Source organism: Ambystoma mexicanum, chromosome 1q (genome assembly GCF_040938575.1).
Source record: "Ambystoma mexicanum isolate Mex_15411 chromosome 1q, UKY_AmexF1_1, whole genome shotgun sequence".
In the NCBI taxonomy this organism is placed as follows: domain Eukaryota; kingdom Metazoa; phylum Chordata; class Amphibia; order Caudata; family Ambystomatidae; genus Ambystoma; species Ambystoma mexicanum.
The window spans coordinates 1338638183-1338654176 of NC_090922.1; the positions used below are offsets into that span (position 1 = coordinate 1338638183).

A 15994-nucleotide genomic window follows, 5' to 3' on the forward strand; every position below is an offset into this window, starting at 1 on the left:
AATATAAACCAGACCAATCAAAACAGTGGATGGTACATAAACTGTTCATCATGGATCACAATTGCATAGAATTAACGTGCAATCTCTTGCAATTAATAGGCTGCAGCCAAAGTATCAACGCATAGGCATAATTAAGTTAGAAAGGATTGCTGCTTGCATTGTTCGCAAATCATGCCTAAAACATCTTTGGTTATTGGTCTGACTTCCACAAGTGATATTTTTAATGCTGGAAACCAATGTTATCTTGCTTGTTTTCTCTAGGATGAAAAAGAACCCAAGGATGAATCCTTCAGTCCTGATGGAGGCTATATACCCAGAATCCTGTTCATGGGTATGTGAAGAATTCTTTCAGAAAGAGTCCATAGAGCGAGCAGGGATGGCCTGTCCATAATAGGCAGCCGGGCAGTGCCGTCTCATCCTGAGTGGCCAGCTGTTTCGGATTCATTCTGTCGGTCAGTTGGAGAGCACGCTGCATTTAAATGCCGCCACCGCCACCACCACCCACCTGCCTTAGCAGCCATCATGTGTTTCTTATCACCATCCTCCTGTGGTTGAGGGTGCCATTAGGGTTGTGGTCCCTGCACTCTGAAACTGGTTCCCATGAACCGCAGGCCATAGGAGGCTCAAAGGGCATCTGATTTGGATACTGATCTGGCACAGAACAGGAGCATATGCCTTGAATACGAGCAGCTATGACCGACTGCGGGCCATTTGGAGGCAGGACACAGTTTCTACTTGCCAAGTCATGAGCCAGTGACCGCAAGGAACAGAGGGATTGGAGTGTTGAAATGTACATTAAAAAAAGAACTGTGTGTGTGGGGAAGTAGGTTTCTGGGACTGGGCACTAAGGCACCTTACAGGGCAGGGAGAAAGCCATTGGGGCAGAGCTGAAGCAGTGAGAGCAACGTTACGATTGGACTTGGGGCAGTGAGAGTCACATGTAGCACAGCTGGGACTGTTGAGAGCCGTATGAGGCAGAATTAGGGCAGGTAGATGAGGTCAAACCTGGAAGCAGTGCGAGCAGGGTTCGGAAGTCTAGTCATGTGTTCCCTTTCAGTACGGATTTCTCTTGAAAACTTTGTAAAATGCATGATTGTGGCCCTTTTTTTTAATAGAAAGAATGTCTTGACTAAATCCAAACCAAACCCCAGTGATTGGGCATGGACTCGCTCGTACCTAATCTAGAACAGCATTTTACCTCCCAACCTTTAACTGCTACTGCAAGTTTCCTTTAGTATTGGACTTCATATTTATTGCTGCATTGCTTGTATATTGCAGATCCAAGTGGCAAATTTCATCCAGAAATCATAAATGCTGACGGAAACCCCAACTACAAGTACTTCTACAGCAGTGCTGATCAAGGTTAGTTGGGGCATTAATGAAGCATTAATGAAGCAAATTTGCAGTGGGATTTTATTGCAGGTCGATATTGGTGGGGGTTTGACTGGTTTCCTTAGTATTGTGAAGTGGCAAGTTAGTTCAAAGCAAACTAAAAGCTGCTGCAATGTTTGCAGAAATACGTTTCATGGGTCTTCATGGAAAAGTAGCTGACGGAGACTGGAGATGTGTGCACCGGTATGATCCATGGTCCCACCGAAACAGCCTGCCTTACCAACCAAGCAACTGGACTTGACCGATGAGCAGTCAATGTGGCTGTTTTCCCATCTGAAGCCTTCATAACCCATGCAGGCGTTCCCCTCGGCAAGGGTGCTGCCCTTGACCGGACACTTTTAACATTCTTAGAAGAAGGTGCCTCGGGTACTGTCCTGGGATATCTATTGGTAACTTTTCAGTGAACCTTGGCTGCACCATATTTTTGGGCCCTTTTCTGGTCCTCGCCAGAGCCGTGCCACTTTAAGCCCTCAACCAACAATCCTCTGCCATTTCCAGTAGGGGATCCACAGCGAGGCTGATGGCCTCTGAACAGATGGTAGTTTCTTTTCAGCTTCGAGCCTCGAGCTTTCACTCTGTATTATTACCTGACGAGACTCCTCTGGGTTGCCTACGGTGTCTGACTGAAGAGTTTCTCTTGGTACTGCTAGGACCCCTAATGTTCCTCCCAGCACTGGAGTCACTAGATCGAGGTGCTCTGAAAAGAAAATTGCTTACCTTTTGTGGATTTCTTCTCATCGAGGAACTCCTTTGAAGTGTGATGGCGCAGAATAGTGTTCGAGTTCCGTCCAGTGCGGAAGCTAGTGGCATAATGTTCTGGCAGAGCGTGTCTCAATATAAACTCATCCCAGCGGTGGTCTGGACCCAAGGCACAGCAGGCAGAGTGCAGACAGGACAGGCACCGTGAAATGGCACTTGCAAGATGAGCTGACCGATAAACCCCTGTAGACCAGACCTAGGTAGACACAGTGAATTTCTGGCGAGTAAGAGAGGGACATTGGACTTGGACAGCTTCCAGTGGGATTACCCTAAGGATTATCCGAAGGACTAAGAGGACTCCTATCCCGCAGGGAGGACACAGGTCTGACCAAACACCACCAGGAAGGTGCCCTCCCCTCGACGAGTCCAAAGATGAATAATGAGAAGACGACAAAAACTCTGTGTTCTACCTCAGGATGAGGAAAGTCTAGGCCCACTTCCCAACCCACCCCACCCCTTACACAGATGTGAAGAATATGTACGTTGTCATCTTCCCCACTTCACCAAAATGAGCGTTCCTATTCAAATTGCACTTTTCTGATATGTTATCCTTGGCAAATCACTTTAGCTTGTTCGCACTTAGCAAAGGTGTCTTAGTTTCACGTGGTTCACCAGCATATAACTGGTTTCTCTCTGACCACCCAACACCTATGCCACACTTATTACAAGTGTACTGTGGCCTTTTCCACACATCCTTATTTAAAAGTACACAAAATATATTTTGATGCTCATGCACTTTTCAGTACAAAAGTCAGGTCTGTTTCAATATAAAAAATGCACTGTTCCCTTACCACTAGCTATTTTTATTGTTTACCATCGTCCTAGTCCACTTGGTGTATTTTATGATGAGTTTGACGGATTGCTCTTTGGTGTTACGCACTTTGTTGTTGGGGATTTCAATATGCATAATTCTCCAATTAGCCCCGTCATTGGCCTTCTGCTTCAGTTTATAATCTTACAATGGTTCCTTCTCCACCTACTCGCAGTAAAGCTGAGGTTCTTGATCTACATTTTATTTCTGATGATTACTTGGAATTTAAGCTAAAGAAGAAATTAAAGTGATCAGCGGGTATAAAAAGGAGTCTGAATTGGATATGCTGAATATGCTTTTCTTCCATAAAGATCCATCTTCTACATCCACTTTTTGCAACGTGATGTTTGTAATCTTGTCCCATTTGCTCGAATTGATTCTATTTCTGCTGACCTTTTTGAAATTGTGGAATCTACCGTTGATGATTTTTATTTCGGGCATTAACTTGTCTCTAGATTTCGTTTGCCCTTTATCAGCCTTTATTCTGAGGATCTTGCTCTGCAGGGCTGAATGTAGATGGCTAAAAGTTAGGAATGATGTCAAATGTCAACCTGCATTCTTATTCCCTTACCAAGCAGCGACTAATTACTTTTAGTCACTTATCCAGTTACATACTTCTTCACCCAAGTTTCTCTTTTGAACAAATTATTAAGTTCACCGACCCCTCTTGTTCTTCCACTTTTGTTTTTGATGGGTTTACTAATTTTTCATTAATTGATTTAAACATGTTACACTTGTATTAAATCAAGTGGCACCCATTGATTTCTCCATCTAATGATCCTAGTTCTCTTGTCTGTGATCAGTGGTTTCCTCTTTTGACCCTATTTCTGAAAGTGACAGGTCCTCCTTTGCCCGTTCCCATTGTACCGCAGCTCCATCTGATCCACTTTCTGCCTCTTCAATCTAGTCTGTTTTGCCTGAGTTTGCTTCTGTTTTGACTATTCTCTTAAATTCTTTATCATCTTGTCCATTTCCTAAATTATTCACTATAGCTACTTTCATTCCTTTATTGAAGAAACATTTAGATTCTACAGAACTCTCAAACCTGTGTCCTTTTTCCCTTCCATATTTGTCTCAATTGCCTGAACGGTTTCTTTTCTCAGTTTAGTTCTTAACTTCATTTGAACAATCAGTTTCCTACTCATCTGTCTGACAACGTCCGGATCTCTACACTGAGACTGCTCTTCTATTCTAGTCTTCATGCACGTTATCTGAGATTGTATTCTATTCTAGTTTTGTTAGATCTTAGTGTAGCCTTTCGCACGATGGATCATTCAATTTTAAGCTCTACTCATTCTTCTTGAGGGATCTCTGGTATGGTTCTTCAGTGGCTTTCTTGTTATCTCTTGAATCGTTCTTTTTGTTACTTCTTGGAAGGGTTCGTTTTTCATGTTCCTATCCTTTTCCTTAGTGTTCCACAGGGCTCTATTATGGGCCCACTTCTATTTACTTTATACACTTCACACCTCTCACATTTTGTCTTTATACTTAATTTGATGATTCCATTAATCGGTGCCTATCTGCCGGTCTGTTAACTGTTCAATATTGGATGTCTTCTTTCTTTCTTTGTCTTAATCCTATAAAAATAAATGATTTTCTTTCCCACTTCTTCTATTTCATATTTTATTTATTTTCCTTCAGTTTCATGTTGGGAACCAATCACACAATCTGATATTTATCTTGTATTCTTCCTTTTATGTGAGGGTCAGATTGTCCCCCAGTACAGTTGTTTTCGTCTTTTTAATTTTCAGAAAATCTGGCATGTTGGCTTTTGCTTCTACGAAACCATTGTTACAATTGTTTCATCTTGTTATTGTTGTTCCTAATGTGTGCCTTCCTAATGACATGCTTTTACCCCCTCGTTATGTTTAGCATTCTGCTATAGGAATTTTATTTTGTTTGGTCTCTATTTCACCTGTAGTGTTTCTTCCTAACTGAGGTTTGAGTATCAATTCCTCTGCTGGGTTTTTAATAGTGTTCATCCATTGGCTCCTGCTTATCTTTGTTCCTTGGTTTCTTTTATATCCTCATTCAAGAGTTATTCGTTCTGCCTCTCAATTTCTTCTTTCCCTTCCTTGCCCCCTTTTTGCAGACTCTCACTTTCATTCATTTCAAATCTTAGCTCCCAAGTTAAATGTATCTTCCTTTAGATATTCATTCCTGTTTGAACTTAACCTAATTGAAGAAACTGCTTAAGTCTCATGCTTTGCACATTGCTTTTTCACAATATACTGTTATCTGAGTTCATGTTTTGTTATATGAATTATTCTATGGATAATGTTGAACTGTTTTTGCTTTTAGTTTGGTATATTTGTCGTCTGTATTTCTTTTGTCATAAAGGCTCCCAAATATTCCTAGTCAGTGACATTATAGAATTATTCACTTTCCATTCTACTTGTATATGTTTCCTCCTTTTACATTTTTTTTTTAATTGTTGTGGTTTAAACCAAGAAAACCTTACACGAAAGTAACGTATTATCAAGCATTTACACACCAAATCCAGATACAATACGATATAAAATGCAATATGCATTCAGTGGTCTGAGTTACTTTTCCCTAAAAACAATGGCATTTTCATAAAAATAGAATCTAGCAGGGTTTAAAGGAATACATTGGTAAAGTTCCATGTTCGTATGCCAAAACTATAATTAAGATGATTAGAATTCATATTTTATACAACTGTGGAGCACACACCTATAAAAATACATCATAAGGCATTCATAAAACAAAACATACTGTGATATTAATTCTCTGCAAAAATGTCACTACTGCTATTGTTGGTGGTATTTCATTTCCACTAGATGGGCGTAGCCAGATGTCACGCTCTAACAGCCATTCCTCCGCATTAACAAAAGTCCCCAGTGTTGTTATTTGTATATTATGCAACTTGGAACACTCAACCAACGGATGCTTTAAGGATTGAGTAACACGTTTTCTCACATACAACATCCTTCCTCCAACTCAGTTTTCTAACTCAGTTTGTTGCATGAGGCCAGCATTTCTCCTGTTGGTGAAAGGTTGAGTCTAAACCCCAAAAATGGGGCTCGCCAGTATGCATTTGGAAACGTTCTCATGTATCTCTGGAGTGTTCCCAGAGGTTTATATATTTTAGGAACATGATTGTAGATTTTGTATTGCCCAGCTTTTTCTATTGTATAACCAGTCCGGCAGGAACAGCTTTTTCTTAACCCCTACAGAATTAGCCATTAATGATACAGCTGTTTCAAATATACTGTATGTGATGCTGGAAATGCCTTATGGAGGGACATGACCTCAACTCCTTGTTCTTCTGTGTGTGGTTTCCTTGTGTTTTCTGGCAATGCAGCTATTCATTTTATCTTTTGGTGAACAACATCCATGGCATACCCTTAGAGTATCCATGGCTGGGGATACACCCTTGAATCCCTTATGTGTGTTTTTGGGCACCTGTTTATTGTCCACAGAGCAGGGTATTAGGTGGTGGCAGCTACATGCTGACATGGCAGTGGATCCGAGTGTCCTCCATTGTTGGGACACCCAGGCCCTGTCATAGGAATCAATGGATTCCCACACAAAGGCAATATGGCCACTGTAGGCCTCTTGGATTCTATCGCCTTTTACCTTGTTTACCAAAGTCCCGGGAAGCCCTGACTCTGTCCCTTCCTCCTGAACAGATGTTGGATGGGAACACCATATATCTCTGTTGTTCCCTTACCTCACTGACTGGCTGCTCGGTGGAAATACCACATATGGCTTTATGGCTGCCTCCTGTCAGACTGACTGGAGCCTTCCCAGGTGTTGTAGGAACAGCCTAGGGGCGGGACCTGTGAGAATGGAGCTGGGATTCAGCTCACAATCTCTGTTGTGGGTGTCTAGTTTCTGTGTGTGTGAAACAATGAATGAGACGGCCCTGACTGAAACTGACATGAATGCAGTGTAGTGTGCTGAAAGACTGGGTACTTGTCCCAATCCACATCTTTTGTTACGGGTGTGTGGGTGGAGTGAATGGCCTAAATGCCTGTGAGCCCGATTGGCTGCCTGCCTGCATGAATGCCCTTCTGAGTGATTGGCTGAATGAAGGACAGAAGTGTATATCTGCGGACCTCTCACTTAGCAATGTAATCCGAAAGCTGTTGTGTCTCCCAAGTACTGATCCAGAGAGGACCTGTGAAGGGGACCTCTTCCCAAGCTATGAGGAACCATTGTGCAAAGCTGCTGCTCTTCATTGAAGTATCCCGGATGCCAGTCCTGTGTGCCTGCTGTCCAGAGAAGGGGTTTTTGAAGTCCAGAAGAGGAGTGCTGGACATCTCGAGCCAGAGAAGTCCATTAGTGTTGCCCAGGGTGTAGAGGTGCGTTTCGTGCTGTCGACCTCCCAGAAGCTACTCGGGCCTAGTGCTGCTGGGCACCCGGAGCTGCAAAAGTTCCAATCTGCGTAAGAACATTTGAAAAGACCTCCTTGCAGTCACCACTGACCACTTTTTCCCACCGGAGAGAGCCCTGAGTTTTTGGGTGCAGTGGAAGGTCCTTTGGCTGGTTTCCTGCTACCAGAAGCTAACAAAGACGTTCTCAGGGTCCAGACTTGGTGAGGGTCTGAGGTTCACGCCAGTGGTCGAGTCCAGGTCACCAGAAGACATCCATAGGTCCGTGCAGCGGCTGCAGCACCGAAAATCCGAAAGTTGAAAACTGATATTCCAAAACCCGACACCAAAAGTGACCTATGCACCCGTTGCGCGCCCAAAGTCATTGAAGGGTCCTAGGGGTCTTACTTTCATCTGCCAAGCCTTAAGAAACCCACAGCAAGTGTAATCTTCACAGGACTTCTACAGTATGAGAAATCATTGACCAAAGGAGAGCACTGGGAAGAACAAACTGCTGCACTTCAGAAAGACTTTGGTTCCTTTTTATTCCTGGACTCTGCGTCCCAGTGGCTCTTTCTCCCAAAGGGGGTCCATCCTCGGAGGGAATCGTTGAGTAAAGTCTAGAAACTCTGCCACTTCGCCTGCCAAGGCACCAAAGGTACTGTTAAGAGGAAGAGCATCTTCTAGCCTCAGGAGTCGTCCAGGGGTTCCAGATACATCTTAGATCCCGTGGCCCCTCAGGTACTTTGGGGTGGTAGAACCCTTTAAAGAAAGCACAAGTATTCTTGTGGCAGGGGAAAAAAAGCAAGGATAGCCTATTAGACACTAGTTTTACCCAAGGAAAAGGGTGGAGTAGGTCTCCCCGACCTTAAAAAAATATTACCAAGCTGTCCAGTTAAGGGTCATGGTCCCCGACTTGAGAGGGCAGACCGATTTTATAGTGGGTACACCTTGACAATCATAACCTAACACCAGCCACTGTCGCAGTGTGGCTCTGGGTCCCGAGAGACAAATTGTTCAGAAGACTTCAAAATCATCCGATACTGGGCACGTTTTAGGGGATCTGGAGAGAAGGGGTAGACATGTGTGGGATAACCACGTGACCGTCCCCTTTGAGCCACATATGGGCTCCGGGAGTCCGCAAGGAGATCCCCAACCTCGACCGGTTCCAGACATGGTTCGAAGCGGGCCTCGAAAGGGTGGGACAACTTTGGAGGGGGTGGGTTTCCTTACAATCACCGAACTCGAAGAGTCTCTCATGAGGAAAGAATGGAAGGAGAAGATACAGAGAGGTCTCACCCCCTTTGAAAGATTACTTCACATGACAATGGAAACCAAAAGCTTGATCTTCGCAATGTACAAGACATTAGTAGAAGCAGGGAAGGGGTCCACTGCCCAACTTAAAGAAAGGGGGTAACAGGACTTGAACTTGGAACTAGACCCTGACTTATGGAGGAGAATTTGTAAAGGGGCCTCGACGGTATCTATAGCTGCCCAATACAAACTGCACTCCATCAAACTCCTTCACAGATGGCAGGCAATATGACCCTGATAGGTTATCCAAAATGTTTCAATCGATAAGTTGCTGGTGCTGGCGCCAAAGTGGGGAGAAAGCTGATTATTGGCATATGTGGTGGACGTGCCCCAGAGTGAAAGTGCACTGGGATGAGGCCCTGGGTTAGATCAGACAGGTTGATGGGGTCGTCCGCGAGGCAACACCCCTGTTGATCCTATTCAGCCTAGAAGATTGTGAAGGTGAAATGAGAAGGATAACTGGGATAGCAGCCCGCTTCTTTTGGCGGCAAGGGCCTGTCTGGTGATTAGGTGGAAAGTGGAATTCGCCCTGAGCAAGAAAGAATGGGTCATGGTTGCCACAAATATGTGTTTAATGGAAAGAATTACAGCATCCTTTCATGGGAGGGCTGCGCAATATGAAACGCTGAGGAGTGATTTTGTAAATTAGTATATTGCCAACCCCCCACATGGACCCCCTGGAATGAGTACCAATTGGGCAGGTTGCGTATACATCTCCACGAATAATATGGAGGGACGATATGGAAAAGAGCAACCATCTGAAGGCCATTAAAGAATGCCACCATCTACACCTCAGTTAATTAACTCTGTTACTGACTCAGAATGTGTTTAATTACAAGCAACATACGCTAGTATTGAGGACATAAACTAAGAAAATAATTCACTACTGTGAGAGGACATTGTTCCTGGGGGAGGGGAGGAAGTGCAGGGAAAACAAACATTTGGTTTACAGTTTTATGTTATGCTAATGGGACGGGAGTGGGGTGAAGTAGGCTACCAATTTTGGCATGATTCAACTGATATATATATTTTGAACATTATGTTTATTAAAACCTAATAAAAGCAAATAAAAAAAGAAAGCACAAGTTTATAGAACATTATTGGACTGGGCTGTAAAAGACAACATAAGTTCCAGGGCCGCCCACACAGGAGACAGAGTACAGCAGGCACTGTTCTCCCCGACTACGGGGAACGCCGTGTTGTGAGGTAGAAACAACCGCCTACAGGTCAGGAGCCACCCCCCCATGAAGCAGGCCCCTCTGCTACCCAACACAGACCTGTGAAGGAGAAGCAGCCCGCAAAGCACCACCGGTGCCCAGCAAGAGGACAGACGCCTTAGCAGAGACACTGAACCGGCATCAACGCTTCCCCCATCCCCCATCGAGAGGTGACCATAGAACTTCACCAGCCCTGCGGGGCACAGACAACAGGGCCAGCGGGCTGCCGGCGCCCTCCTTCAGACCCGTGACGCCGGTTAAACTGCAGCGAAGAAGGTCGAACCGAGCCGGACCAAGACCCCCAGCAAGAGGTGGCGAGAGGAAGACCACCAACCAACGGACCCACCAATCCCAAGTAAGCGGGTGTAAGCAAGGGGGACTGGGAGGGGGACAGAAGCAACAGAGCCGCAACCACGCTCCAAGCGCCCCCCCCAACCCAGTAACATCCACATACCGCCGGCTCACCCCCTCAGTACGACAATCGGCGCATTAGCAATGGACCCATAACCACCAGCAGTGCGCCCTCCAGTAAACTACTACAGCAGGGAAGACCAATCCCCTCCTCAACTGCCAATTCCGCAGCAACCCCCCGGAGCCAGAGCCACATCCCCAGCTTCAACCTGCAGTGACCACCCCTCACCAGACAGCTGCGATCGTAGGGCTGCCCTGCCCTCCTCCGCCTCAGCACAGGACACCAAGCAGCCAACACAGGTCAGGAGGAAATAAAACAGACCTCAGGGTAAACAGAACCCCCGAGAGACCGATAAAACGAACCCCCCCATCAAGTGGGGGGCCTGAACTTGCGCTCAGGTAATCTTCAAATCGTCCATAAGCCAACGACTTGTGTAATCCCATAAACTTTGGCGACACCCCACTCCTCTAGTTACACACTACTGAACTGCTCCCAAGTGCTACGCGGAAGCTACCACACAACGCAAAAGGGACCAAATCAATACTAAAAACGACCCCAACCCAACTCCGAAGAAACACGTGACCGAACTCGGACCCGGCGAAGCCCTGGTTCCAGTATAGAGGTCCACAATCAAAGCAGACAAACAGAGGGTTGGGCCCCCGAACTCGGGGTGTGTGCCCTCCTCTGCAGACCATTGAAAAGTGTGCCGGAAAACTCCAATCCGGCACCCCAAAGACAAGGAAGTACAAGCCTGACTCTGTGCTATGCAATTTGTGGAAAGTCGGAACTCCTGCTTAAGTGATCCGGGAATCACTCTGAAACCATCGGCTAGATTTAGCTCCCACACCAAGTAACCACAGCACAGCTCCGATTGTGAGTACGCTACCCCAACAGCGACTCCGCAGTACAAAAGGCCATCCTATCATTTAACAGTACCTCTACTCCGGAAAGATTACAATTCCGGGCACACGAGCTGAAGCAGACAAGTATCCACGTACATATGAGGTTCAACTCGGGTCTTCCACATTAAAGGCACGTCTATCTGGGAGTACCCCACATCCTGTGACTAGTGTCCTTTACACCCCGCTGACCAGCCCCAGATTGATGTTTGGGGTCACTATCATACCCAATCACACGGAAATCCGCTAGAAAACCTAATCGGACGGAGCCATCTCCTAGCAGAGACCCACGAAAACAAGTGTTTGGAGGCCCACACGGAGTCTCAACGGGGAGGGAACCTGATGCCCGGGATTAAAGGGAAAACCCCCCACGCAAGAGCCAAAACACCGGCGAAAAACCAAACTCGTCTGCTAGAAAGCTGCTGGAACACAACACAACAAAGCGCCCCCCAAGAACCTCCAGACCAGGAATAATCAACGACGCCTAACAATTCTGACATGGCTATAAATAAGGAAGAACTACTTGACTGCCTTAGGGGCATGGAATCCAGGATAACAAAAATGCTCCAGAACCAACTAGAAAAAATGAAAGAAGAGCTGAAGACGTCACTGAAAGAGGTACGACAGTAGATAGACGAACTTGGAGGCAGAGTGGACACACTCGAAAATGGACTCTCACATATGACAGAGGAAGCAAAGCAATACAATGGCCTGCTAGACCAAGTTGCCAGAGCTACAAATAACCTAGAGATCCAAACCGAAGATTTGGAAAATCGCTCACGAAGATCCAATATCCGGGTCAAGGGCCTCCCAGAAACAATCCAGGATAAAGACCTACGGGACACCATGCAACACTGCTTCAGCAGCATCCTGAACGACGCCCCCCACCACAGAGAGATTCGAATTTGACAGAATCCACCGAGTGGGCCCAAAAAGGAATGAACCAGGAGTGAGACCTAGAGATGTTCTTATCGCCATTACCTCTTATAGTCCGAAAGAGGACATCTTGAGAGCCGCACGTACCCACAAAGAACTAACAATCAATGGAGGCCGAATCCAACTGTACCAAGACCTAGCGTCGATTACCCTACATAAGAGGAAGCTTATGCAACCAATCACAAAAGCACTACAATCTGAAAAAATCGCATACAGATGGACATTCCCCTTTGGATTAGCCTTCCCCTGAAAAGGGAAACAAAGAAGGATCAGTACATGCGAGGAAGGCCTGGCGTTACTACAAATTGAGGAAGAACAAAGCCAAACCGGAACTAGCCCACACAATAGCACACCCAGCAGCCAAAACAACCAATGGGAATGGTCATCCAAAAGGAAAAGAAGACATAACAGAGAAAAGAAACTGGCAGGCCCCTTCAAATATCACGAACGAAACACCCTGAAGAAGACACTAAATAAAGAAGCGACTGGAGGAGACACGGAGGAAGCACCTGATCACGGCAGGTGGGCCACTTCAAACTAACCCAAAACAAAACACACTAAGAGACAGAAGCAACAAACATATCCCGTACAAAAATGGCAGAGACACTGACTGTCTCGCTAAATGTACAAGGGCTGAACTCCCCCGGGAAACGACGAGCGATTCTCAACAGGCTCGAGAAGTTGCCTGCAAAGGTAGCTATCCTGCAAGAAACCCACCTCTTGAAAACAGATGAAAAAAGAATGCGTAACAAGGCATTCCCACAACAATACTTCGCCTCCAGCGGCTCGATAACAAAAGGGGTCGCAATACTGTTGGCCAAGGGACTGAACTTCCAAAAACAACAGATAATTAGTGATACTGAAGGGAGATACCTAGGAATCAAGGGAACTATCAAAGGAAAGACCTACACTATCCTGGCGATATATGCCCCTAACGACAAACAAGACTGATACATCACAGATCTCTTACTGAAAATAGGGATCTGGTGTGAAGGCCAAACGATCATAGGAGGGGACTTCAACTGCATAATGGACCCTAGCCTCGATAAAACCCTGCCCCCTACAGTAGCCGACCAGAGAAACAGACAGGTGTAGGGAAAGTTCCTCAGAGAGCTAGAAGTAATCGAGACCTGGCGCTTCTTCCAAGGAGACACGAGAGAATAAACTCACTATTCTGCAGTACACAGAGGATACTTCAGAATAGACATGATCCTGGTTTCAGCAACTCTAATCCCCCAAGTGACTAAGGTGGAAATAGGAACACAATACATTACGGACCACGCCCCAGTACTAGTTAGCCTGGAAATAGACGGAGGGGAAAACAAACAACACCCGCTGTGGAGACTCAACGACCTGATCCTGCGCGACCTAGCGCTTAGGGCACACATGGAGGAAACTATAAACAACTATTTTAAAGAGAACGACAACGGCGAGGTTGACTGGAAAACAGTCTGGGATGCGGGGAAAGCTGTAATTGGAGGAGAATTCATGGCCCAGGCAGCGATATACTGTAGGGAACGGGCGATACGAACCCGGAGGACGGAACTAGCCCTAAAAGATGCAGAGAAAAACCACAAATCCCGACAAACGCAGAAATCCTGGCGAGAATTAAAGAAGGTTCGTGCCCAAATAGAAGGTCACACTGCGGACGCGGTAGCACAGACGTTGCTTAACACTAAGCAATCCTACTACGTCCACGGAGGCAAGGCAAATAAATTCCTAGCGGCCAAATTAAACAAACAGAAATCCCGTAACTATATAGCCGCCCTAAGAAATGAAAAAGGGGATATGATCACAAAAGAGGAAGAGAAACTGGAAATAATGGTCCGGTTCCATGAAGAACTACTACAGGGAGCAAACCTAAATGCGACAGACCAAAAATCTTATCTACTGACTACCCATCTACCCCAAATCTCGGACAAGGACACGGAAATCCTGGCGAGGCCATTCACAGCTCAAGAAATCAACGAAGCTATCTCTTCATTACCAAGGAACAAAACCCCAGGCTTCGGAAATGCGTACTACAAAACATTCCGAACACAACTACTAGGCCCCCTCACCCGACTTTTCAACACAATCAGAGATATTGGATCGATCGCCCCAGATATGGCAAGATCATCAACAAACAAGGATCCCGCCGAATGTTCAAGTTACCGCCCGATAACACTCCTAAACACAGATGCAACGCTATACACAAAGATACAAGCGAATAGACTATCGCAGATCCTCCCAGATATCATCCACGAAGATCAAGCAGGTTTTGTTAGGGGACGTCACACCCAAGATAACGTTAGAAGAGCCATAAATGTAATCGAATGGGGGAGACGTACAAATCAGAAATTTGCAATAGCGGCCTTAGACGCTTCACGCGCTTTCAACAGCTTGGACTGGGAATACCTTTGGATGATCCTGGAGAAATTCGGATGCGGAACACAATTCAGCAGGATGATCCTGGCAAACTTTCAACGCCCATCTACATCATTCCGGATAAACACCCGCGACTCAAAACAAGTGGATATACGGAGGGGTACACGCCAGGGCTGCCCCCTATCCCCACTAATATTTGCAATGGCTATGGAGCCACTAGCAGCGCGGTACAGAGGAGACCCCGATATAAAAGGAGTGCAAATCAAGGAGACCCCGCAGAAAATAGTATTATACGCTGACGATGTGATGCTCTATATGGGAGACACTAAGAACACATTACTGAGAGCCGTTGAAACACTGGAGGAATTTGCCACCATATCCGGATTCACAATCACCTACAATAAATCAAAGGCACTAAACATAACGGAGGACGCAAATAAAATAAACGGCATGAAGCAGAGATTCCCCCTGAGATGGGAGGAAAACACTCTAGAATACCTGGGAGTTCACCTGGCAAAGAAATTTGAGGACTTATATAAATCAAACTTCCCCCCTCTTTGGAAACAACTACAAGCGGACCTGCTGAGATGGGATAACCAGGAACTATCGTGGTTTGCCAGAATAGCAGCGGTAAAGATGACCCTTCTCCCCCGCCTAATATTTGTGACCAGTTCAATACCCGCGGAGATCCCGCCACAGATGATCAAAGAACTTCAAAACGCAGTATTTAGATTCATATGGGCAAAAAAGAGACCCAGAATACAGAGACGTATACTGACAAGTCCTCCGCTCCTGGGAGGCCTGGGAGTTCCAGACTTGGGCAGATAAATCATGGCAGTGCACTTGGCCCCCATACTACAGTGGGCTAACCCAGCCGACACCAAAGGATGGAGAGCCATAGAACAGCATCCACACAGATCCCAATAACAGCGTTCCTAGCACTGAACCCCAAGGCCCGCGAAACAGAAGGAAAACTACTAGGAGCTACTAAAACAGCCCTGAGTAACTGGGACAGAGCCATGCAAATGAAAAAGATCAAACAAGGGTTGGGCCCATTATCCCCAATAGCACATAACATCGATTTCACCCCAGGCTTGAAGAATTATTTCTGGGTAGGATGGAAAGGCACAGACACTCTAACACTGCAGGACATGTACCAAAACGGTGACCCAATCCCTTTCTTAGAATGCAAAAATAAATTCGATTTGGGGAAAATGAAAGGTTCAGATACATGCAAATACGACACTGGATCTCCCACCCATCACTGAAAAGAGCGGGTACAAGAACACTAACAGGCTTGGAACTAACAATGCAAGAGGGGAAACCAGAGAGAGGGATATCTAGAATTTACAGGCTACTCGATGGAGCACAACCAACGGACAACCTAAGATATAAAGAGAATTGGGAAAAAGATGTAGGAGAGCTGATAACGGAAAGAGAGTGGGACCAGATATGGACAAGAGCTCATAGATCCTCCAAATGTACAGCAATTAAAGAAGCTGCATATAAATTATGATACAGATGGTACATGCCCCCCCACAGACTACACA

The 15994-nt window shown here is 45.7% G+C and overlaps 1 protein-coding gene across 1 annotated transcript in view; it reads left to right on the top strand.

Moving 5' to 3' along the window:
• LOC138562115 (thioredoxin domain-containing protein 12-like) overlaps nucleotides 1–15994 on the top strand; it is a 632036-nt gene that overhangs the window by 473351 nt on the left and 142691 nt on the right. The window contains exons 5-6 of the mRNA XM_069642768.1: nucleotides 262–331; nucleotides 1279–1362. Of these exons, the coding sequence (XP_069498869.1) occupies nucleotides 262–331; nucleotides 1279–1362 (154 nt within the window). The remainder of the gene's footprint in view (nucleotides 1–261; nucleotides 332–1278; nucleotides 1363–15994) is intronic.